Raw genomic sequence first — 27057 nt, 5'->3', positions numbered from 1 at the left:
AATAGTGCAATTAGGATTGCTTTCTGGCATCATTTTCCACTACTAATACTAATGTAGGCAGTTCAGTTTTTAGCCAAGAATGAAATGGCAATGAGCTCACACCCTCCTGTTCTCCTGACCTGGCTCCCTGTGACTTCTTCCTGTTCTCAAAAATGAAATACAGTTCAAAGACATCATAAGGATTCACAGCAACATGAAACAGGAGTTCCAGAGATGCCAAACAGTGGGAGAAGTGCTGGGATCAACGTATAAACTCTGGACAGGGCTACTCTAAAGGGGATAATACCAATGTGTAACCTAATTAATATATTGTTGTCTAGTGTGGAAACTATATATGTGACAGAATACTACAATCTGAGGTACATGTTGCTATTTGTTTAATTCATTAAATCATAAAATGTGATAGATGTTATATTCTGTGATTAAAAAGTAATACAAAACACCGGGTTGTTGTTATTTTGGGTTTTAGAAGCATTAGCAACTAAGGCCATATTGCTCCGGAATATGCGGTGGTCATTCCCTGACCTTTCCGCATCCTCTGTATTTGGTGGTGACGGGCTCGAACCCCGGTCTAATCAAGAAGCGTGTGCTACGCACTGCTGCTCCTTCTCACCTGGCTACGGAGGCGCCTCAAAACACCGGATGAATAGTATGTTGTGTGCAGAGTATGTGCATTCAATTACTTTTAACTAGCCCTTTAAACTGAATTAAAAATCAAACATGCCTGAACTGAAACACACTGCATACATTATCTAATTTGTTTCCTTTACAGTATGATTTTTTTCCCATTTTCAAGAAAAAAATTGTGAAAAATTCATTTGAAAGAGTTTTGAATGCTATGTGCTTTTAATAAATTTCAAATTAAAACTATATTTTAGATGCCAGTAATTAACTTAGATATTAATTTACTATTAATTAATTTACTTATAGCTTAATTTTTCAATAAACAGAGCCTGTTTTCTACAATGGGCACTACAATTAATAAGTTAACCAGTGACTAGTAACTAAACAAATTGAAACTGTGATTAAAAAAAAAAAAAATACTGCAGGTTTAATACAATTGGAATGAGTGGAAATAACTGCTTATATATATATATCTGACTAGATGAAATTTAAAAAAAAAAACACCATAATTTTTTAAATATTGCTCAAATTTTTAAAATTATCGAAAACATTTTTCTACAACTTTAAAAATTTGCTTATATACAATTAAATTTTATATGCATAAGAACTAGCCAAAGTATGTATAACAAAAAAAGTCAAAACAAAAATTTGTAAGAAATAATAAAAATAAAAGTAACTTTAATTATGTGCCCTGTATGCAAATATTGATGGCAAAAGTTTCCTAATCTCATTTTTGCTTCAGTTTGGTCAGAGAAAAACCGATCACTGTTCTAGATGTGTACTGTAACCAGTGATAATAAACTGTGAAACCAATGAAGTGAGTGCAACTATAAATAGCATTCAACAAGATATGCAGGTGTGGATACTGACGAGGAGCTTTAACTAGAAGAGACAGCACAACTAATCCAAAGCAACCAGAGATGGACAGGATAAACTAAATAAAAAAAAAAATCTGGTTAGTAATGCTGAACATCTTATTTAATAGTATCTCACTCACTCACTCACTCACTCACTCACTCTCACACACACACACACACACACACACACACACACACACACACACACACACACACACACACACACACACACACACACACACACACACACACACACACACACACCATTGTTATAATGTATAGTTCAGATAATTTTAAATATCAGTTAACTTTTAACCTTAACATCATAAATTAGTTCCCCCTCAAGTAGAAAAATCTAGCTACCATATTTTTTTGATTCTAAGATGCCATTAATTGTAAGATGCACCTTAATTTCAGAACCACCAACAGAAAAAAAAAAGCTTTGATTCTATGAAAAAATAAATAAATAAAATAAAACACTAAAATAAATCTAACAAATATTTTTATTATAATAAAATTCAATTTACTAACAACAATATTGTTTATCAATAGGCATGTTATTCATCACTTCCTTTTGAATCTTCTGAGTTGTCGATATCTGAATCAATATCAGAGTCTACATTCAGGGTGAGATTCTTTTGAGCCACCGTTACCTTCATTATCCAGTAATATATCATCTTCCGAGCCATCGAGAGCGTTGGTGATGCAACATTTTTTAAATGAGTGCTTGACTATTCTTTCTGGGATCAGCTTCCAAGCTATTGATATCCATTCTGCCAATTTTGATGCCGGCGCTTTCTTAATTTTTCCGGAAGGTTGTCGGTCAACAGCCAGGATTCATATTCCTTTCTCAAGTAATCCTTAAATGGTTTGTTGACTGAAACGTCGAGTGGCTGCAGTTGGCTAGTCATGCCACCAGGAATCACAACCAAGTCACCACGTTTTTGCATGATTTTTATTTTTGACCTGTTTGGACAAATGTCCATGAAATGCATCAAGTTTGTTTGTTATTTAGTTTTTAGGAGCATTAGCAACTAAGGCCATATTGCCCTGGGGATACGCGGTGGTCATTCCCCGACCTTTCCGCATCCTCTGTATTTGGTGGGCACGGGCTCGAACCCCAGTCTAGTCAAGAAGCGTGTGCTACGCACTGCTGCTCCTGCCCACCTGGCTACGGAGGCACCTAATGCATCAAGTACTAGCATGCTAGGTGGGTTATGAAGACTTCCAGGATGTCTATTCCATGCAACATTTAGCCAGTCTTCCGTAAGCTCTGCTGACATCCATCCATTTTTTTTGTGCACGCACAATAACATCTTTGGGGAAAATTTCATTCTTTGGTATGGTTTTTTGATTTAAAATTAAACATGGTGGCAACTTTCGACCATCAGCAGTGATGCATAGTATCACTGCTGATGGTCAAAATGCTATGCATCACAGTGATATGCTGCTTTTCATAGCCGTGCTTATAATCTTGATTTCTATAGCACTTTAGCATTGACGGTGTAATTTCGAGGCATATCAAAGAAGGCTGGGGTTTCATCAGCATTTCCAATTTGACTAAACTCAGTTTCTTTTTTTCCTTAATTTCATCACCTGTCGCTGAAAGTTAGTCAGCTTCTGTTGAAAGTCTGCAGGAATTTTTTTAACAGATAGATGTTTGGCACCTTAACGATAATCTGCTACAATGCATGAGTCTGTTGCACCAGTCGCGACTGCCTTTAAAAATTATTTTATCTATTCCGAGGGACTTGGCAATTTCTCCGGCTTTCAACTGCATGACTTGTCGAGTGATGGGTATCCTTTTGCGCATGTCTCCATTACAAAACGTATCACAGCGTCATCAACCTGTGGAAATTTTCCTAGTTTTCGCTGAGTGAGCTCCACTATAATGAAATAACAGTGGCTTCATATTTCGAAAGTGCGTGAAATCACCCACGCCACTTTATTCTCCAATGGAATTGGAGAATGCGATAACGGTCAAATTTGGAGGTGAGGTTTCTGCGTGTGGTGCTGTGTGCAAAGCGCTGGAAAATTTGGGGGGAAAAAAAAAAAAAACTGCAATTGTAAGATGCCATCGATTCTAAGACGCACCCCATTTTTAGAGACATTTATAGGGAAAAAAAGGTGCATCTTAGAATCAAAGAAATATGGTAATTTCAAAACGCTACCCTTTCTTTTACATCTAACTATTGCTTAATATGTTAATCACCATAAGACACAACAGCTGTGTCTCACTCTGTGGTTTGGTGTGCTTTGAGACCTGCTTACTGCATCACACACAGTTTGTTTGACCTTTGCGAGATGACAGCTTTTCATTGTGCATTGCATCATATGGGCATTTCAAGTAAATGGCCTGGGGAACTCGAATACAATTTTACCTTGCAGTTATGTGAAGCTTTCTAGTAGATAATTAGGCTGCTTTACTGAACACCACTTTTAAAAACATTTCTTTCATTATATTTCTAGAGAGAGAACTGCAGGAGAGTTCAGAAAAATTCAATAATGCAAATATAATAAAGAATAATATTTTGAATTGATAAGAAAGAGAAATCATCTAACAAAGAGATTTTTTATATTTATACAATTATTTCTATTGCTAAATACTCAAATAGCTGTTGTATTCATATGAACTTTTACGATGAAAAATTTTTAAAATAATAACAGCGTTAGCTCATTCAAAGTGCTTGTAAAAACCTTTGTCCACATATTATCACAGATGCCTATCAAATAACATGCTTGTTATGTTAGTTTGTTTGTTATTTGGTTTTTAGGAGCATTAGCAACTAAGGCCATATTGCTCCGGGATATGCGGTGGTCATTCCCTGACCTTTCCGCATCCTCCGTATTTGGTGGTCACGGGCTCCAACCCCGGTCTAATCAAGAAGCATGTGCTACGCACTGCTGCTCCTTCCCACCTGGCTACGGAGGCACCACTCAAATAACATGCTTCACTTCATTTCTGTTTGTTGGTTTGCACTCTGAAACAGCTTATGGCTTGGCCATTATCACATGAACATTTAAATTAGGGGGACAGCCAGAGGAATTAGAATATTATCTCACACTGAAATTATGGTCTTTTTGTTCATACTATACCACACCACAACTTTACAAACTCATATCAACTGGAGAAATAAATGGCATAATGTAAGCAAGCAGTATGAGACAAGCATTAAGAGGACTTATGGACTGTCTTAATACATATCTTTATGAAATGACATTTTTCATAAGTAAACTTTATGAAATGTGGAGCATGTCTCACAAAAAAAAAAAAAAAAAAAAAAAAAAATAGAGGAACTAATGATTTTTTCACATTTTCTTCATATGAATGTTAAGTCCACAAATTAGGCACTGTAATAACAGACAACAAGTTGCCGCCCTCCACAGTATAAATTTTTTATTTAAAATTACACCAGTTAACATGTTAAACATGAGAAAAAAATGATATGTGGGGGAGGAAATGCCTTGGTATGGATTGAGTTGTTTAGTCTGTTGTTAGTTTGATTAGTTTTTGCCTGTGTTGTTAGATGAAAATCTGCTTCCATGAAAAAAATTATGCATCCCTAACTCAAGATTAACTCAGGAAAGGCATAAGAAAAGTCCATTAAAAACTCTTCCCATCTTGATGGGAATTAGTCCCAGACCTTTTGCACACAGTATACAAAGACAGTAACCACTGTGTTAGCCACATTGGTGATGCCCTAAGAAGATAATTCTCAGAGTAACTGCAAATAAGCAATGATTAAAAAAAAGAAGAGTTGAGCTTAAATTCCAAAATAAAAATAAATAATTATAATATCCTGAAATATTTAAAAGGACTTTATCCATTCCTGTATTTATCGTGCCTAAAATTTTTCATTTATTTCATATATGGTCAGGTTTTCCCCAACTTTTGGATTCATTAAGCCAATGATGAATCCTATTACCCCTATTAAAATTCATACAACTTTAAATGAATAAAGTCAGAAAACATAAAAATTCAATAATAATAAAATTAAAAATTAAGTAAATTTAGGGCAAAAGCTCGGTATGGCATAGGGGATTTTAACACTCCAGATAATGATCGGAACTTGCGAGTTGGCAACTAACTCAGTAGTAGAACATTTCTGAATTATACTGCAGTATACTTCTCCATAAACAGTCCTTTTTATTTACATTAGTGCAATACTAAGGCAACTCGGGATGAAGAGTCTTGATGTACTAAATAGCATACCTAATTTGTTCACTGCTAGCACAAAACTTGCAGCAATGTGTCCTACTTGTAACAATAATGTTTTAATAACATTAAAGTTAATTAGTTATATGGATAGGCCTTAATAAGCACACGAACACTGACTTATAGGCTTGAGTCTTAAGTCACTGCACTCTTTGATGTAATGATTATTTTGTATGAGCACTAACATGAATCCAATTTTGAACATGTACAAACTTGGAAATGTCAACAGTAGTAGCTCAACAGCTTATGAAGGTTTTGATATTTGGCAGCAGTTTGTTTGCTGATGTAGTAACTGCTAAAGTCCTTACCTTTGAAAAGTGTTCCAGGCTTGAGATCCAAGCTTGTTTTAATGAATTCCTTCTTGTCTAGGTTAGACTACATGTGCACTTCCTGCTTCAACAATAAATGGAGAATAATCATCAGGAATCTGTATATTTTCCATAGTCCTTAAAAAAAACCCAAAATCTTCAAGTTTTCATGGTGTATTTTATAGATGAGTAAGCTTTTTGAAATATCCTTGTCTTCACGTTCGAGACAAGTTTTTAAAAAACTTGCATCTCTACATACCTCACAGAGACATACAAGCCAATCTTAGCTTTGACACAAATATAACAGTTTGAGCTTGAATGACAGCAACATTGCGGTCTTCTCTGGATGTCACTGGCAGCAATGCATTATCCAATGGTAGTTCCACATCATTCAATCATTCAGGAACCATATGGCTGATCAAAAATGATCAACCAGTGTGTAAACAAACTTTCTTTGACAGCAATCTTCCTTTTCTATGCACACAAAATTATATGAACATTGCATTATTCTTTATCACAGAACAGTGCAAAAAGGTTACATGTTGTGCAGGCTGAAAAACCTGCAATAACTCAAGGGGTCCTACTCTTTCTGCCTGAGTTCAGCTAACTACAGCTCAACTGAATAGGCCTTTATGAATTACTCTAGTCTCTGATAGGATTCAAGCTAGACCTCTACAAATAAGTGACCTATATTGTTATGGAGGGCAAACAACCTCATACAACTTGTTAGTGGTATTGCACTGTACTGTTACTCAGTGGATTCTCTATCCACTTTCATAAGCATTCATATAACTTCCTTTACAACTAGTAGACTGAATGAGTTCCTTGCCAATGTGTATCTAAAAACGATAAAGCCAAGGATGAATTCAGTTATGCAGCATGTAGTAGTGATTCTTGAGACAAACACATCATAAGCAATCACGTGTGCTTGTGTATAAATATTACCACAGATATGAACAAAATGAAGGTGAATGAAATACCAGACAAGTAACATACTAGCTGATGGTTAATAAATGTCTCACACCGAAAGAGCACTTTCCTGTGAATAAACAACATAGACCAGCCCAAACAATGAACAAACACGCAAATGATATTTACAAAGTTGCACATTACACTGTTATATGCGGGACTATAAATAGTCATATTTATTAGAAATTATGACTGATAAAACAAAATGGGTAGAAGCAAAGCACTTACTCCACCATAATAAGGACAAGTTCAGGAACTGTACAAAAAGCATTTCATAACATCTATCACAAAGCAGTTGCATCACTCTCATCATGAACAAATTCTGATGGAAAATACACACAAAGGAATTTGAAGGGAAACCCATAGCAGTGATGCCTTGTCAAAAAAGAATGGTACTGCAATGTATGAGAAACTCTACAGTGATGTCAGACGAGATGCAAGTGAACTCCTGTTTCACCACAGACACTTTTTTAATTCCTCAAATGACACTAGGGCCTCTGCTCTCTTCTATTAATTAAAGGGAATTGATACGAACCATTCATAACCCCTAATAAAGATGCCGAATTATTTAACATAATTTTAAATTGCATTCTGTAATCATCAGTCACTGACATGACAGGCAAATTCCAGAAATTTCTGAAACTTTGCATACAAAAAAATCAATCAATTAATACAAGTTTTATCGCTACAATTACTTCATAAAATAATCTATTTTTCACTTTTGTAAAATGATATGCACTTACTTTTGTAAGCCCATATCATTAACATTTAAAATTTAGTGACCACAGTAAATGTGACTATGATACTATGTGACATGGTTCATTTTTCTGTGGTATACAAAGAAGCAAAAGGCATTATGCACATAGAGCAAAAGCTTTGATATCTAGCCTTTTAGAATCGGTCCAAATAAACACACGGTTGTACTTGGAAAGATTATTAGAATAGTGTTATAAGTGTAATAATTTATTGATCAAGGTGTGCATATGACCTGCTCATTTTTTTATCAGTAAAAAGCATGATAAATATGGTACATGTAAGGGAATAAATTAGACTAGACAAAGACAGTAGCAAATTTAAAATCGAGAAAGGAGTTCGACAAGGAGACACAATATCTCCGAAGCTGTTTACTGCTGCCCTTGAGGAAGCTTTCAGAAGATTAGACTGGTCGCAGAAAGGAGTCAATGTGAATGTAGAGTACCTAAACCATTTACGATTTGCAGATGACATTGTGGTTATAAGCCACGATCCCAAAGAATTAGAGGAAAATCTTAATCAGTTATGCACAGTTAGTAAGGATTTTGGACTAAAGATGAATATGGCTAAAACAAAAGTAATGATGAACAAGTATGCCACGGAAAGGGAAATAATGATTGAAGGAGCAGTAATTGAAAAGGTGGAGTCATATACTTATCTGGGACAAGTTATTAGCTGTAATAATGATAAATGGCTGGAAGTCAAGAGAAGAATAAATTTTGGATGGATAGCATTCAGGAAATATAGTCACATACTGAAGAGCAATATCCCAGTTTGTCTGAAATGTAAAATAATGAACCAATGTATACTCCCCACCATGACTTATGGAAGTGAAACTTGGGCACTCACCAAAAGAATGGAAGAGAAGCTGAGAACTACACAGCGAAGAATGGAACGAATCATATTGGGGATCAGACTTTTAGATAAGAAGAGAAACACATGGATTAGGCAGCAAACTCAAGTAAAGGACATTCTTATCAAAACTAAAGAACTAAAATGGTCTTGGGCAGGACACATAGCTCGAAGACATGATGACAGATGGACTAAGAAAATAACAGAATGGTACCTAAGAGGAGCTAGAAGAAAACCTGGAAGACAAAGGCGGAGATGGATAGATGAAATTCATGAGTTTTTGGGTAGTAAATGGATGGCCAGTGTTCAAAACAGAAGGAACTGGAAAATTTCTGGAGAGGCCTTCATCCTGCAGTGGATTGAAAATGGCTGATGATGATGATGAAGTGAATAAATTACATGATTTTGTGTAGATAAAATATGACATTAGTTTGTAAAGTTTTTAGGTACAGTTTCCAAGGCCACTAAAGGCATTTGCAGACCATAACCAAACACTTTTGAGGTTCCCTCCCCAACATTTACAGAGCATGTTTATCAAATTTTTGCATTGATATGATCGTTATTAGCTAAGAAAATTACAATATAAAGAAATACTGAAAAAAATTAAAATACTTTTCTTTCTCCTCCAATTTTGAGGCCATCCCCCTCTAAAATGAGGTCCTGAGACAAGGCCCTTGCGGCCTTGTCATAAGACAGCAATGCCTAGCTTCTTTAAAAGTGTTATGTACAGTATATGTACTTTGGAAAAAGTTGATGACCTACAGTGTAGCTCTCAGATAACTGGCACATTAAATTAACTGGCTCCACCCATTCCCTATATACACATGATAAAAAGCTCTCATTGTAATGTATTTAAAAATGTAGGAAGGAATATCTGAAAGGACTGAAACCCACTACACTATCATCCCAGTAAAGCAGAAATATACACAAAACTGCAAAATTAGCTTTATGTATTTTTGTATTTAACTACCTACACAATGAGTATACTAATAGAAAAAAAAAAAAAAAAAAAAAATCAAATCAAATGACATTATCAGATGCCATTAAGCCACACTTACCAAAACGGTCTTCAAAATAGTTTTAAGATCACCTTTGAGTGACAACGTCATGGATCCATATGCATTAAATACACCAACCAAATAAAGGATAAGAAGTGAAAAATAGGGAATCAGGAGTCCATCTTTTGCAAGGAGAGGAATGAGACTGGAAATTAGGATAAAAATCAAATGTACAAGTAAAGCAAGTATATTTATTTAATAAGCTTCTAAAATGCTGCCTGCATATTTATTTATATATTATAATAATAATGCTAATATCTATTATCATTTTTGCATTAGTTAAAAAAAAAAAGAGCAGCTTTCAGCTAACAAATGAAATGGTACTATAAATAATTTATGACCAGTGGCTGATTTAAGTCCCCAGAATTTAATGGGTATGCTGAAATTACTATATCTAAGGCACAATGCTAATATGCTGACAATACAAAATTCACTTGCAATATATTTCAACCTTTTTATTAATTTATCGAGCATCTTACACTTTGCTTATGTTTTGTGTAGGTGATGAAGAGGTTGAAGAAATATACACTGAAATTGAGTCTTCTAGATGAGCAGAAAACCCACTACACTATCATTATGGGGGACTTCAATGCTAATTTTGGAAAAAGACAAAACAGCACAGAAAGGGGAACTATAGGAAATTTTGGAATTGGTGAAAGAAATGAAAGAGGTGAAAGACTTGTGGAATTTGCAGAATCTCAAGGAATGTCAGTAATGAACACTTTTTTGAAGAAAAGGGTGAACAGAAAGTGGACATGGAAAAGTCCAAATGGATTAACAACTAATGAAATTGACTTCATCCTCACTAACAGAAGATATATCGTGAATGATGTTACCATCCTGAAGAAGGTAAATGTTGGAAGTGATCACAGAATGGTAAGATGCATACTTGATATAGATGTAGGAAAAGAGAGGAAAAACTGACTTGAGTAAATAATATGAAAGTCTTTGAGATAACAGAAGAGGAGAAAAAGCAGTAAGTACTGGAACTTAAGAACAAGTTTGAACTTCTGCAGACTGCTCCAGACCAAGATATCAATGAGGAATATTACAACTTTCTGAAAGTGATAAAGCCCAAGAAACCTATAGGGGAAAAGAAATCCAAAGAAGAAAAAATTAGTCAAGAAACACTTATGATGAACAAAAGAAGAGCAAGATAAACACTGACAAGGAGAAAATTGAGTATACTGAGTTATGCAAAGCTATTAGAAAGAGACTCAGAGAGGAAATAAGAAGATTTAACACAAGAAAAGTAGAACAAGCATTAAGGAAAAACAAAGGACTTAAATCAGCAGCCATGAGCAGTAATACAGAAAGACAAATGATACTGAAACTGAAGAATAGTGATGGTGTACTTATAAGTAGCAGAGAAGGCATAATTCAAATAGCAGAAGACTACTATATAGAATTATACAAGGAGCGAGGGAGGGAATGATGCCAGCAGTGGGGAAGATGGATCGCAAATTAGTAACACATACGACATACTCGGTATTCTTCCTGATGAGGTAAAACATGCGTTGAAGAAAATGGAGAATCAGAAAGCCCTGGGGAAGATGAAGTTACTGTAGAGTTGTTAAAATCGGGAGGAAGAGACATAACACAAAAACTGGCAAGACTCTTCACAAAATGCATTAGAAAAGGTGTGACACCTAAGGAGTGGAATAATGCAATCATAGTTTTGCTGCATAAGAAAGATAAATCAGAAATTGGAAATTATAGACCAATTAGCTTGTTATCCCATATCTACAAGTTGTTCACAAGGGTCATTACTAACAGATTAGAAAGAATACTTGATGAGAATCAACCGAAAGAGCAAGCTGGCTTTAGGACAGGATTCTCAACTATGGATCACCTTCATGTAATGTCACAGCTAATGGAGAAAGCAAATGAATATAAAACACCATTATGTTCGGCATTTGACTCCATACTGCATACAGCAATGTTTCGGTCATTGCAAAGACAAGGCACAGATACCCCATATATTATGATTTTGAAGAACATATATGAGAATGCTACCTCCTTTATTAGACTAGACAAAGACAGTAGCAAATTTAAAATTGAGAAAGGAGTTTGACAAGGAGACACGATATCTCCGAAGTTGTTTACTGCTACCCTTGAGGAAGCTTTCAGAAGATTAGACTGGTCGCAGAAAGGAGTCAATGTGAATGGAGAGTACCTAAACCATTTACGATTTGCAGATGACATTGTGGTCATAAGCCACGATCCAAAAGAATTAGAGGAAAATCTTAATTAGTAAGGATTTTGGACTAAATATGAATATGGCTAAAACAAAAGTAATGATGAACAAGTATGCCACAGAAAGGAACATAATGATTGAAGGAGCAGTAATTGAAAAGGTGGAGTCATATACTTATCTGGGACAAGTTATTAGCTGCAATGATAAATGGCTGGAAGTCAAGAGAAGAATAAATTTTGGATGGATAGCATTCAGGAAATATAGTCACATACTGAGGTTTTTGATTTTTTGATTTGGTAGTTGTTGGCGCATCGGCTTCTGTGGCCATATTGCACCTCCCAAGGTTTTTGCAGTACTTTGATCCAAGCCCGAGGCGGGAATCGAACCCGCGACCTTTGGGTTTCCGGGCAGGTACTTTACCCACTCGGCTAGCCCGGTCGGCACATACTGAGGAGCAATATCCCAGTTTGTCTGAAACGTAAAATAATGAACCAATGTTTACGCCTCACCGTGACTAACGGAAGTGAAAACTTGGGCACTTACCAAAAGAATGGAAGAGAAGCTGAGAACTACACAGCAAAGAATGGAACGAATTATATTGGGAAGCAGACTGTTAGATAAGAAGAGAAACACATGGATTAGGCAGCAAACTCAAATAAAGGATATTCTTATCAAAACTAAAGAACTAAAATGGTCTTGGGCAGGACACATAGCTCGAAGACATGATGACAGATGGACTAAGAAAATAACAGAATGGTACCCAAGAGGAGCTAGAAGAAAACCTGGAAGACAACGGCGGAGATGGATAGATGAAATTCATGAGTTTGTGGGTAGTAAACGGATGGCCATTGCACAAAACAGAAGGAACTGGAAAGTTGCTGGAGAGGCCTTCATCCTGCATTGGATTGAAAATGGCTGATGATGTGTACTGAGCAGTATAGTTTGATATCATATTTTTTTTTTTTTTTTTTTGATTTGGTAGTTGTTGGTGCATCGGCTTCTGTGGCCATATTGCACCTCCCAAGGTTTTTGCAGTACTTTGATCCAAGCCCGAAGCGGGAATCGAACCCGTGACCTTTGGGTTGCCGGGCAGGTACTTTACCCACTCGGCTAGCCCGGTCGGCTTGATATCATATAGGCCCAAAAAGTGTTCTACTTAGAACAAAAACTGCTAAACCTGCTAATAAGACATGAAATTTGAATCCATTATCATCTAAAAATTTGTTATGACAGTCCTGAAAGAAGCACATTTTTATACCGAAGACTACAGTAGACTTTCAGAATAACAGCACCTTCGAGGATTTAAGATGCTGTTATATTGATTTTTCCGTTATCTAGAAAGTTTTATTTTTAATATATTTAATGCAAAAACAATGAGGCTAAATAAGAAATTGAGAGATTAAAAATGCAATTTTATTAACTGCACATAAAAAACAAACATGTTGATGATCCAATGTCATATTCTGCCATTAATACACTCCTGCTTATGCCTGTTCTGTTTTCTATTATTATATCAAGTTTGTCACTAAATTTTAACGTTGTTCTTCTTTTCTTCTTTGTATGAGGTTTATTAACATTAGGAGCCATAGTGAGGGGTTTTTAATTTAAAATAAATGTAAAACAGCATATAATCTGTGATATCAGTACAGAATTCACTTTCAAAATGGCATACTTAAACAAATACAGTAATCATGTGATGCCGTTTTCTGTTTCTGGCAACAATCTCAATGTGCTGTTAGTTCGAATGTTCCATTATTTGGACAGTCTATTGTATTTTTCAAGTATTAAAGACAGTTTTCTTCATTCAAGAGCTTGAACATGCTTTGTTCAGATGTTCTGTAATTGTTATGATAGGAATGGCTTGAACTATGATTTTCTGCAGGTTATTTATATATTATTATAATTTTCCTTGAATCACTTTGTGTCTTTCAAATGCTTTATATAAGTGATTCAAGGAAAATTAGCAGGGGAGTGGGAACAGAAATTGTGCCACAGCCATTAATATGACTGGCCATCAATTTATTTTATGAAAATAATTTTAATAAACACTATAAAGGCAGTGGATAGAAAAAAAATTCCATAAAAACTACTACTCACAGCTCCATTATAATTTTAAAAAACTTTTTTAAAATTAAATTAAAAATTTTAAATTTATTAAAACAAAAATAACTAAAATTATTTTACAATAAGATATTTTATTTTAATGGAAATAGAGATGGCTTGATTGGATAAAAAATTTTCAGTAAAATCTTTATTTGTTACCACATTATAACTTTCAAAACAGTGTGTAGTATACACACTTGAAAAATGGATTGGGCAAAAAAAATTTAGATAAAAAATTCTGAATTTCTAAATATGAAATACAGTGATTATCAGTCAAGTTAAAAAAACAACATTGTTTTTATAATAAGATATTTTAAAAGTGCACAAAGAAAGTCTGAACTGGAAAAAATAAAATTTAATAAAAACTAATTTGCTGCCATGTTATAATTTTTTTTTTAAATGGAGATATGAAGATATAAAATGCTTATAATTAGGAAAAAAAAACTGAAAACAATTTTTTCAGTTCCAGGAACTGAAAAAATTGTTTTCAGTTCCTGGATAGATTGTGAAAATATGGCCCATATGTATCAAAACAGGACATGAAAAGAAATGGGCAGTAAGGCTTTTTAAGTTTTTATTTGAAACTTGACTACTGCATTTATCATTATAATTTATATTTACAGTGTGTACAATGTTAATGATAAGAAAATAAATTCACTAATATATATTCATATATGACCGTGTTATAAATTTCTAAAGGTCTAGGCACAAAAAATTCAGTAAATGTTAACAATTTGGTTACAAAGTAATAAAAATAAAAAAAAAATTAAAAAAACACTATTGCAACTACCAAGGGGTGGGTGGGGGTGTGGGGGTGTGTTACAGGGGTTTAATGGCACATAAGCTGCTTGGCTATAAGGTGCCACTACCAAGATGATATTTCAGAAATTAACTTCATGCATCATTATTAACTAGAATAAAAAAAAAAATTATGAAAAAATATTCATATGTGGCTATATTATAAGCTCTTAAAACTGGGGTGCACTAGACACCCCAGGAAACCATGAGTAACGTGAAAAGGCAGGTTTTATGACGGAGAGCTAAATAATTTATTTTTATTTGACCTTTTAACTAATGCTCACCTGAAAGTAGAAATTGATATGAACCATGTTGTAACCAATGGATGATCATCAAGGAGAAGAATTGCTGGACTGAAATAAAACCTATATTATATCATCATGATAACATTATAAAAGAAACTATTAAGGAGATAAAAATTAAAATTCTTTTAAGAACATAAAATATGGTAATTATTCTTTCTTTCTTTCTTTCTTTTTTTTTTAAATCACAGCACCAACCTTATATTCACTACAATAATGGTAATTTAATTAGGCTAAAATCCTGTCATAGAACTATATTGTCAAAAAACAACAATTATTGTGATACAGTATATTGCCATTTCATGTTATTCTTCATTTCTCTTCAAGGGCAGAAATACAGTGATGCTGCTCAATGTGATCACTTTGGGACTCAGCTTAACTGATAACAATAACTGACTGATAACAGATGTAGAAAGAGTTTACTGTCATTTATCTGAGGGAAGAGTTTATTGTCAATATAAGTTAGTGCATTAGCATCATTTCTATACATAGTAAACCAATGGAAGTTGTGCAGTGGCACAACTTCTTGCATTAGTGCATTAGTGTCATTACATATGACACTAATGCACACTAACTTATATGACAGTAAACTCTTCCCACAGCATGAGGCTTTTTAGTCCTAAATCCTATACGTATTAAACTACACCCCACTTGGCATCTTTCATACTGTACATTAATTCACAACTGCTTGCAGCTGTTATACCATAATAGTGGTGCTGTGTGCAGTTGTTAAAATGTGGTTGTAGTTGTGTTATTGTTATTTTGGTTTTTAGGAGCATTAGCAACTAAGGCCATATTGCTTCGGGGATATGCGGTGGTCATTCCCCGACCTTTCCACATCCTCCGTATTTGGTGGTCACGGGCTCGAACCCTGGTCTAATCAAGAACGTGTGCTACACACTGCTGCTCCTGCCCACCTGGCTACAGAGGCGCCTGTAGTTGTGTTAAAATGTGCTCTCGGTTATATTAAAATTTGGTGATTTAAGCATAAAAAAACTGAAAATACATCTTACCACATAGAAGAAGAGGTATAGAGGATTCAATAAACATATTTTATATCTGTTTGGTAAATATTTAGGCTCTAAAATTAAAATAACAGTTTAGCGTGTTTGAAGAATACAGAAGCTTATGCAGCAGTTAATGCTATATGAAAGAGTGTAAATTTGAAATACAGGAATGAATATTTTAAAATGTAAGAAATGTATTCATTGGGCATTAAGACTATGCAAATCAGCACGAAAATATGTTTATGGTAAGGAAAAGTTGCATGCTTTATGGTTTGGGAGAAAATTATTTAAAAATATATTCAACATAATTAACTGGAAATACTGGACATTAATTAGACATCAAAGAAGTAAGAAGAGGGAAAATAGCATCACCTTATGAATAAATTCATTGACTGAAGATATAATAATTACTTGTGCGAATCTAATGAATAATATATATCCGTTTAATACATAGACCACCTCCTCTGGAAACCATGCAAAAACCAGTTGTAATCAGCTTTCTGCACTAAGTTGGACTCTGCTGTAGTCACCTTTCCTCTTCAAAAGCATCTTGTCGGATGCATGATGACTCTTCCTATGATTAAATCCGGCCCCTTTCAAAATCGGCCACATGGTAGGCAATGACATACCACCACATTATCTGATGCCACAGAGACCAGAACAAAACCAACTCCAAAAACTGCTGTTAAAGGAAGACCTGCAACTAGGTGGAAGGATGGGATCAGTGAACTTTTGGGCGTGACATTTTACAATGACCGCTCATATAGCACATGATCAATGCAGTTGGGGGAATTTGTTGGTGGCCACAACAGCTCCTCAGGGAACTATGTGACTGGAAGAAGAAGAACCTACCTACTCACCAATGAGGGAACAAATAGCCCTGAAATGGCTATCTGGGTGGTGGTGCCCACTGAGAATAAGTAACAATAGTCTTCGCTACTGGGGAAGCATTACTTATTTGAGGTATAATGAGATAGGAAACTCATCATGAAGGAATTCACAATATGAGATGTTATGTAATGATGCTAATGTACTTATATGAATGATGATAATAATCGAAGAAACAAAAATGCAAGTGTCCAGCGTTGTCATAGTTATAGCATTAATGCTTACTGATGCAGAACAGAAATGTGGACAGAAACAAAACATTAAAATCAGGCAATATAAAATACTTTAATTTGTCTTCCACTATTTCTGCAAGCAAGTCACCAATAAAAATAAAACCCTTATATTTCTCAAAATCCATATAAACCATTAAAAACAAAGTAAATATTAAAATCAAGAATTAAAAAAAGGTTAATGCTCTACTGTGAAACAGACTGATAGGAGTACAGATATGGTACTTTCTTTCATGGAGTCAACAACTATATGAACTGTACAAAGCAACAGCAGTAACTGGACAAGTAACGTTGAGTTCAAGAACAAATTGGGATGTTACATCATTTCCAATGTGCATGCATAAGCTGCAATAGGGGGAGGGAAAGATAAATTGAAGTGCTGATTACAATAAATGGCATTTTTTTCTATGTATTAGTATATGTCTAATCAGGACTTCATAAAAGTGATAACATTATTTGTGATCACATAAGTGATGTGCACTATATTTTTAGAATTCCTTTTCAGAATTAGTAACTTAATAAGAATATAAGGCAACTTTGCCTTTGTATAATTTATTTTTTTCTTCTTTTTTCTCCCCCTCCATCTACAGTTTTTATCTCTTGAAACCTTGTTTTATGTTATAATTTTTAATATTGGCCACTGTTTTTCTTCTCTTTTCAGCATTATCAGGGGAAAAAAAAAAAAAAAAAATATTTCTTCTGAGAAATATCTACAAGCGAGCATGACTCCCTGATCAAGAGGTTGTATGACAGCTGTGGCAGTGGGAGGTAACAAAAGACATCTGATGCTGCCACTGGAACTTGATATAATTTCAATGAAAGGATGTGCATTAACTAACAAAAAATACCTTATTTTTATTTGTATTTAATTTTTCCTCTGAATAATTTTACTTCTTTTACAAAGTGATTGTGAAAACATTTCAAAAAAAATCTTTGTTCTGCATAAATAAAACCAATCATAAAAAGGAGAGCAGTCTGAATTAGTGATGTTTTACTGTAATCATATCTGCACATGAAATAGCTGATATTAAAGGGGTTTACAATATTAACTACACATATTCAATTAAATATTATAACTATAACATTGACTTGAGGAGTACAGACATATATTTATGTTTTTCATGCATGTGTGTCTTATACAGTACATACACCCTCACTGGTCAAAAAATTAGTAACCTTGTGAAATTAGCATCAACAGATAATTAAATATACAATAGGCAAATTTAAGTTGTCACATGGATTGACTGCAAGTTCTTTGGTATCAGATAAATGCTGTATATATTCCTGAGGCTTCTTAGTTGATCCAGTAATGGAGAAAACAAATAATCTTTCCAAATTTCAGGAAGGTGTTATTGTTGGAGCACATTTAGCAGGAGCTACAATTGAGAAAACAGAAAACCATTGGTGTATAGAAAGCAACCATCTCATAAGTATATAATGTGTAGAGGCAAAAGGAGAATGCATCTGAAAGGAAGAAATACAGTAGAAAGTTGGTACTCCAAGAATAGGACTGCAGGAATTTAAAGAAAACTGTACATCAGAATGGAAGGTCCAGCACGTAACAAATGACTGAAAAATTTAATTGAGGCAAAGAAAGACCCATTTCCAACTGAACTGTGCAGTAGAATTTGAAGAAGCTGGGATTTGGTAGTTGTGTGCTTATATGAATGCCACTTCTTTCTATAACTAACTGATTCGACTGGAATGGTGCCAACAACGCCACGACTAGACCGTGGCAGTGGAAAAAGATTGTCTGCTGAGTCTCAATTTATATTTTTTTTGCCTCAGTCGTAGGGTAAAAGTGTGGCATAAACCTCATGCATTTAGACATCCCATATCCACCACTAAAGGAGCAGGAGGCAGTGCCACAGCACAGGGTATGTTCTGTTGGCAAAAGTCCATCAATACCAATGCAATGGTTGTGTTACAGTGAATATCTTTCCATTGTATTAGACCAATTTCAGCATTTAAGGCTTCATTTTTACCCAAATTGCAGTGGATTCTTTCAAGACAATAACACAACTATCCACTGCAAAAATTGTATCTGAATAACTTAAGGAACATTCCCAAGACTTCCACCATTTACCCTGGCTGCCTAATTATCCAGATCTGAATCCAATTGAGAATGACTGGGATATGCCATAAAGGTTAGTTCAGCTTCAGTTTTCTACTGACCACAATACAGCAGCTGACAAATATCCTGATGAAAGAATGGTCATAGCTGGAGCTAGACTCCCTCAGACATTTAGTGGAATCCATATCACAATTTGTATGGGCAGTAATTCAGGAAAAAGGTGGCCCTACTAGATATTGAATAAAGGTTTCTAATTTTTTGCTAGTGAATGTATATATATATATTTATGTTTTCAAAAAGGTCAATATAATTTATGTATGTGTGCTTCAAAATCTTTTGACAAGTGCTGGTATATCTATCTTTTCAAGTATGAGTTTAAATAGATGGCAGCACCAAAATATTTTTGAAAATTGGAAGAGAAGGAGGAGGATATTATAGTTATTATCAATGTCCAATTTTGAGCTTAGAATATATGAAATTCTCTGGACTCCAGATTTCAAGAATTGCTGAAAATGAATCAAGTGATGCATAAAAAAGAGGAATGAAAAGTTTTTAAAGGAATTTAAAAATACAAAATTCTAATTTGATTTTTGGCAATAATTTCACTAATATTAGGTAATCAAGAATAAGAACAAATAATATCTAAAGAACAAATTATGTAGAAGGCTTCACTTTTACAAATTTTCAGTAAGAAAGTTATTCCGCAGAGCGATTGCCATATAGAGGGACTGGCCAGTCCCATTATTAGTATTGAATTTTAACATATGGCTATGGAGTTTTCAGTAGTAAAAAATAATAAATATGTTATTAAAAATAAATCACTGTTTTCAGGTCCTGAATTGATCCTGAAAATATATGGCCCACATGTTATGAAACACCCCATATACAAAGAATGGTTCAAGTTCTTTTGCAAGAGTTTTAACTACAGTGACTCAAGAACGGACACTCTTGTGGAAAAATTATTAATTCAATGTATTATTTTAAAAGATGATTAATAAATAAATGTGAAAGTATTTATTTATTAAAAAAAATTCTTTTTTTTTTAAAATAAAACCAGTACTTTTGTGCATACTATTATGGAGGTGTGTATGTGTGAAATAATATCTATTACCAGAAAGCTTAAACTTAAAGTTTAATTTAAATAAAGATAATTTGCACATTTCAATTTTTATAGACTATTATATAAAGGTTGCTAACAACTTCCTAAATATACAACATAAACAAAACTAAAATAAAAAGGCCATTATTAAACATGGCCTTTTTATTTAATATGGCCTTTTTATATTAATAACTGAAAAAAAAAAATGTTTCTCAAATATTAGAAAAATATTTACTCACAGTGCTACCAATAAAATGCTTTTTTCATGAACTTGAAAGGAAAAGAGGAAGAATACCAAACTTGAATTTATCTGGGGAAAAAAAAAAAGAAAAGAAAAAGATATGTAACAATGTTTAATGATGAACCTAATATAAGTATCAGAAATGCATACAAAAACTTATCAAAACAGAATCTGGGAGGAATTTCAGTTTAGGATAGCTTTTTGTATAATATGCGTGTACAGAAATTGGCATTCTTCTGATGAAGACATAAAGATGCCTAATAAGTAAAATACCTTCAAAATATAATGCATAATAGGAAACAAAACTAATGAAAAGCATTATTATTCAACATTTTACTATCCAAAATTACTATAGTGCTAATTTATAGGTGTGACAATTAATTAATTTAGCTAGATGCAGATTAATTTTGAGTATCATATACAGGTTCTGTTTGGTTTCCTGACACCAACTACCTAAAAGTATACTTGCGTGACAGGTATGATTTGCTAACAGTTCACTTGATGGCCGGTGCCTCCGTAGCCAGGGGGGCAGGAGCAGCAGTGCATAGCACACGCTTCTTGATTAGACCGGGGTTTGAGCCTGTGACCACCAAATACGGAGGACGCGGAAAGGTCAGGGAATGACCACCACATATCCCTGGAGCAATATGGCCTTAGTTGCTAATGCTCCTAAAAACAAAATAACAAACAAACAAACAAACAACTTGATGAACAGGTTTGATTTGCTGACACTACATTTTCCTGACAACAGTGCTTCCCCAATTGTACATTTTTACTTCTTGGTTCCATATCTATATTGAACTTTGTTCTTTGTACTGGAAAATTGGAATTTCTTTCTGCTGTTTCAAACTCATTAAAACTAGGTACATTTATTTATAATTATAGTACATATCATTCCAAATACCTGATGGTATTTACTGGTGCTAATCCATCATGCATTCCAATTTCCATTTGTGCATAGTTTTTAGTCTCACTTCCATTATTTTTTTTCTATAATAGACTGTTTACTTCCATAAATAACAAACTGTTGGTGGGAATAGTACTCACGAATTACTGATGATAACAGTAAAATCCTGAGGGCAGGTTATGGATTGTTTACTTGCAGAAATATTGCAGTGAATCATGGATTTTTATCAGGGCTTGGAATGGACCAAAGTCCACTGGAACACTGTTCTGATTTGTCACATGCATCAATCATGTGATGTCATGAACATCAATACATAGTCTGCCAATTAAATAATGGTTCTGATATTCCCTGTCCGCACCAGAATTCTACATTAAAAAATAGTGCATCACTCGAACTAGAGTGTGCTATTTCAATAGAGCACATGCATTTAACTTCACTTCAGTAGTTCTCAAGTCGTGGCAGTTATAACAAGATGTTGGTCATGTGCTTTATCAGAAATCTGAAGATGGAGCAATGTTCAGTATAAATTTTATTTAAAGTTTGGCAAAAGTGTGACAGAAGCGTTCAAAGACTTGAAATAGGTTTATGGAGATGAGTGTCTATCTGAGTGTCTATAGATGAGTATGCATGTGTTCAAGTGCACTTTCATGACAGATGTGAGTTGAATGAGTATAACCCCAGACTGGGACAGTTGGTTTCCTTTCAAACTGAAGGAAACATTGAGAGTCTGCAATCTTGTGATCAAAGACCAAAGAATCACCACCTGTGTAATCACTGATATGTTGAACATTAATCAAGAAACAGTTTGCAACATTTTAAAAAAATGATTGAGGGAAATGAAAGGTTTGTTCATGATTTGTGCCATGCACGTTGAACACAGAGCAAAAGCAAACAAAGAATTGACTGTTGTTGAGATTTCCTCGAATCTTTTGAAGATGACCCTGACATTTTGAAGCAAATTATGACAGGTGACAAGAGTTGGTGCTTCCAACATGATCTGGAGATGTAGTGGGGTTTAGGAGCATCAGAGACTAAGGCCATATTACTCCATGTATGCTGTTTATATAAGCTTGCTTTCTTGCGTCATATGCTTCTACTAATGCTAATGCTAATATAGCATTTTAGCATACTGTACTGTAAGACTACCTATTGGTTCCCTACGATGAATGTAGAATGTATTACATTCTAAATTCAGGATTTTTTATAGTTAAAAGAAGGCTGACATTAGTTCCTACAGTAGACTTATTTTGTTGCTTTAAAAGTTTTATATTATTTCTTAAAATATAAACTTAATTCCTTGAAAAATTCATGTATGCTGTATTTTCTTTAATGGTGTCTTGTGGTGCACAACTTGAACTGTGCTTCTTAAAAGGCCACCTACGGCATACTTCCCTGCATTCCATGCCTTTGCTATTGCCTTTCTAAGATGGGGAAAAAAAAAAAATACAAGTTCTAAAGGAGTGTAGCTATCTAGTACAGTAATTTCACAGACCATGCAAGGGTCTTTATACACTTGAAGATCTGTTTGATAATAGATTTTCAAGGAACAGAAACACAGTTTGGTACTCAATGGAACAGGAACACAGTTTAGTACTCAATACCTCAGTTGCAGAGGTGCCAAGAAAATACTACTATGACACAATGTAGCACGGAGTCAACAAGGTGTTGAAAAGGATAATTACTGGGGTATCAGTCAACAATGGATAAAAGTGCTGTAGTTCAATGAATCCCAACGTACCTTTCAAGTATGGACAGAAGACAGCATGTGTGACACTAAACCCAGGAACATTGCTTCCTGGGTTTATGTTGACATTACACATCTATGGTGGTGGAATTATGGTGTGAGAATTTCTTATAACATGAGTTATTTTCTCATACTAATTTATATGAGAAAAAGTGCCAGCAAGAGTCCTAGTGCTGGAAAGACTATATTTGCACCTATCACATGCATTTTTTTCCCCTGCATATAATGCTGGACACATTCAAGACAACAGTGTGTACTATCCAATGTGTCAAATGTATTTATAAATGTCAAAGTGAGACATTTTTCCATGGTCCCCTCAGTTACTAGAACTTCATTATATGTAGACTTTATGAGATGTCCTTCAACTCATTCACCTTCAACCATATCAATAAAGAGGCTGCAATGCAACAAAAATGGTATAACAGCTATACTGGCACCTTCCAGACATGCTACAGTATGTACAAGCCAAGGTTACCTGTTCTCACACTAAAACAAGTTTTCTCATATTTTGGTTAATATATCTATGCCATAAGGCAGGGGTCAGCAACCTGCGGCTCTTTAACTTTTAGCCAACATATATGACAAGCTACATATTTTCACGAGCAAATATTTTCAAACCTGAACTATATTAAAAATAAATCAAGGCACCGTCTGAACAATGCAAGTCTCTCAGCATGTTTAATGATGAAAATTACACATAGTCGCCTGATGTTGAGAGACTCGCTCAAGAAGTTCAGCAGCAAAAGTCACATTAATTCATGCCTAATTGGATATTTGTTACGTTTTTTCAGTATTAATAAATAATATTTCAAAAAATATATTTTTTAATAAAACACCTTCCCACTCTATTCCATATCTTAAAATACTACACCCCCCTCATCCCAGCTTGAGCTGAGATGCGGTTCTTCGGATTCTTTCTTTTTTTTTTTTTTTTTTTTAATTAGATCAAAAATGGCTCTTCACTCAAAAAAGGTTGCTGGCCCCTGCCATAAGGGATACATTTTTTTATTGGTCATTGTGTGTTAATGTTCCATTTAGCCTAAAAAGGATATACAAATGCCAAATTCTGGGTTTCAGCAGTTGCAGGTTTCAATACAGATTAAAATAAAATCTGTAAACAGATTTTATTTTAAATTTGTACCAAAAAATATTACCCACAAATTTATTTTCTTATTTGATTTTTCAATCTCATATCATATTAAAACTTTGAGCTGCTGTTCCAAAATACTTACTAAGGCAATTCTAAAAGTAGAAAATGTTGGGTTATATAACAAGTGCAGGGAAGAAGGCAAAACTGCTATTAGAGTTGTAATTCCACTGAAACAGAGAAAACAAAATTATCAATGTTTTCAATATTAATAAAACTGTACGTATGAAACACATAGCTTATAGCATTTGATTAAATTAGACTAGATTAAATTTAATTTGATTTCATTAGATTAAATAATCAAAATTTCAGAGTTAAAATTTGGGAGGTAAGGGGAGGATTATATATTTTTCATAAAAATAATATATTTTTTAACTTTAATGTTTGATAACAATAAATTAACTCTGGTACTAAAATATCTATCACTAATGAACTTTTATAAATGACAGATATTAAACATTTTGCGAACAACTCATTAATGACATTCTATAATTTAGCAAAAATCTTAAATCCACTGAGTGATTTCTCAAATAATGCACTTATTTTCTTTTTTAATAAAAAAACCTTTTTACTTTTAGCTGAAAAAACAGATCATTGCATAATTAAGAGTAAATCATAACATAAAACCATGATGCAATCAATATATGCATTCATTTAAGGATAATGTATTGCCACTATTTAATTGAAGATAAAACCATTAAAACCAGCCCATGAAAGCATTATCATAAATCCATTTTTATTTCATATGTTTATTAAATGGGGGAAAAAAATGGATGTGGGTTGCAATTTAGGCAGTAATATATGGTAGACCCAATGATAATGTTTATACTCTGGCATGACCACTAGCTCAGAGGAGTTTACATTGATTATTTTGAATAAAATCATTAACCATATTTAGAAGTCATGTACCCTTGAACCATAATCCACTCAGAGTGCATGTGCTTCTTCCTTGTACCTGTCCACTTGGCTATGTCAAACCACCTGTTTAACAAACTGAAGCATTTCTTTAACCACATTCATTACTATATCTTATTTGTCAGTTTTACACTGAAAGATTCTGGATTAACAGAAATGTATGGTGTATTTACTCTATACCAGGTGGTTGGAATAAGAGGTCTTAAAAAAGATAATGAATACCTTTTGAGGCATATTACGAACCATGGACTAACAACATGTTGGACTGTCACTGGCCCAACACGATACTGTATGGAGTCAACAAGGTGTTAGAAAGTTACAGGAGGAATATTAAAACCATTCAGGTAACAAAACAGTCCTCAAATTTCTGGATTCATGTGGGTGAAGGACTGCAATGAACATGCCTTTCCAGTTCAACCCACAGATGCTCAATGGGACTGAGATCCAAACAGTAGGATAGTGAGGGCAGCTATTCAAGTCTTCCTTGCATTCTTCAAATCATTCTTTCACACATTTGGAACAGAGGATCACTGCATTATCATTTTCAAAGTACCTCTGTCCACAGCACTTTCAAGATAACAATGCAACAATGTTGCCTTGAAAAACATGCAACATTGCCAGATGTATCTCATCTGCAATGATGTTCAGATATGCTCTTACATTCCTGGTGCTGTCTAATGGAATTAGAAACCAAAGGTATGCCATGAAATATGCCCCACATCATGACTTGTGTGGTTTCTTCCATATACACACCCCTTCTTCATTCACAAAAAGTGTAAATCAAGGATCACTGCACTGCTTGCCTCGAATCCGCCTTTGTTTATCCTTTACTTTCTGGCACTAATTGCAGCTCTATTTTCTGGGTGGTGTGAGAGATCTGCAGCTTCCGAGAAGTCTTTTATTCCCACAATATGTTCACTGTAAGATTCTTTGCACAGTGTGAATACTGATGCCTTGTGATGTTCTTGAATTAAATGCAGAGGTTAACTCTTTCATCATTTGGCAATAATTACACTTAATAATCTGCCCCAGATATTGATCACTTTGTTCTGCCACCCTGCATTTTTGGCCACAGTTGTGGCTGTTTATGGATGCTTACTGGAATGTTTTTCTATTCATTAAAGACTCAAATGACATTAATTTTTGGATGCTCAACAAGTGCCGCTGCTCTCTCTATTAAGCACGCACTGACAATTGCAATTTTTTAGAAGTCTGTGAAATCCTTTGTTCCACACTGTCAGTGGACTGATTTGGGCACTATTTGGGTTACACAGCCTTATAGCAAGTCCATCATACACTATGATAACTTTCCGATTTACATGTTTTTGCATACAGCCCACACCTTTATATCCTAATAATGTGCATTATAATAGTGTATTACACAGAACCATATATGAATGCAATATATCAATGTAGGAAAGATAAGAATGAAAACAGATTTAAAAATGAATTTTGCAATTTCTTTTATACAAGGTATCAAACTCATTCTCTCTAATTAACCTTGCGGCTAGTAGAACAATAATATGCTTAAAAATAATATAACAGAACATTCATTTTTATAAGTATGGAATACCACATTTTCTTGATAAGGTGTATCCACATTTTATAAGGCAAATTTTGGGAAAAATATTTCATTGCATATGGATTCACAGGTGCTTACTAAACAAATTATCAGCTTAGAATGAAACTTTACTCATCATGGAATGCCAAAAACTTATTATTCCTAATAAGTTTTTGGGAGTACCATATTCTGTTCCATCAGGGGCAA

General features: G+C 34.3%; 1 protein-coding gene across 1 annotated transcript in view; it reads right to left on the bottom strand.

Annotated features, from left to right (window-relative positions):
- Window positions 1-1336: 1336 nt before the first annotated feature.
- The window catches only part of gny (ALG6 alpha-1,3-glucosyltransferase garnysstan), a 75391-nt gene continuing 49670 nt past the window's right edge, over window positions 1337-27057 (bottom strand). Inside the window, exons 10-14 of the mRNA XM_090369149.1 lie at window positions 24460-24544; window positions 20575-20645; window positions 15020-15088; window positions 9638-9782; window positions 1337-1558 (exon numbers count right to left, since the gene is read on the bottom strand). Coding sequence (XP_090225275.1) covers window positions 1352-1558; window positions 9638-9782; window positions 15020-15088; window positions 20575-20645; window positions 24460-24544 — 577 coding nt within the window. The 3' untranslated portion in view covers window positions 1337-1351. The remainder of the gene's footprint in view (window positions 1559-9637; window positions 9783-15019; window positions 15089-20574; window positions 20646-24459; window positions 24545-27057) is intronic.

This window comes from Mastigoproctus giganteus, chromosome 1 (genome assembly GCF_048544385.1).
Source record: "Mastigoproctus giganteus isolate SK-2022 chromosome 1, ASM4854438v1, whole genome shotgun sequence".
Classification (NCBI taxonomy): Eukaryota; Metazoa; Arthropoda; class Arachnida; order Uropygi; family Thelyphonidae; genus Mastigoproctus; species Mastigoproctus giganteus.
Note: the sequence above shows the minus strand (reverse complement) of the source record. Positions and strands in the feature narration are given on the sequence as shown.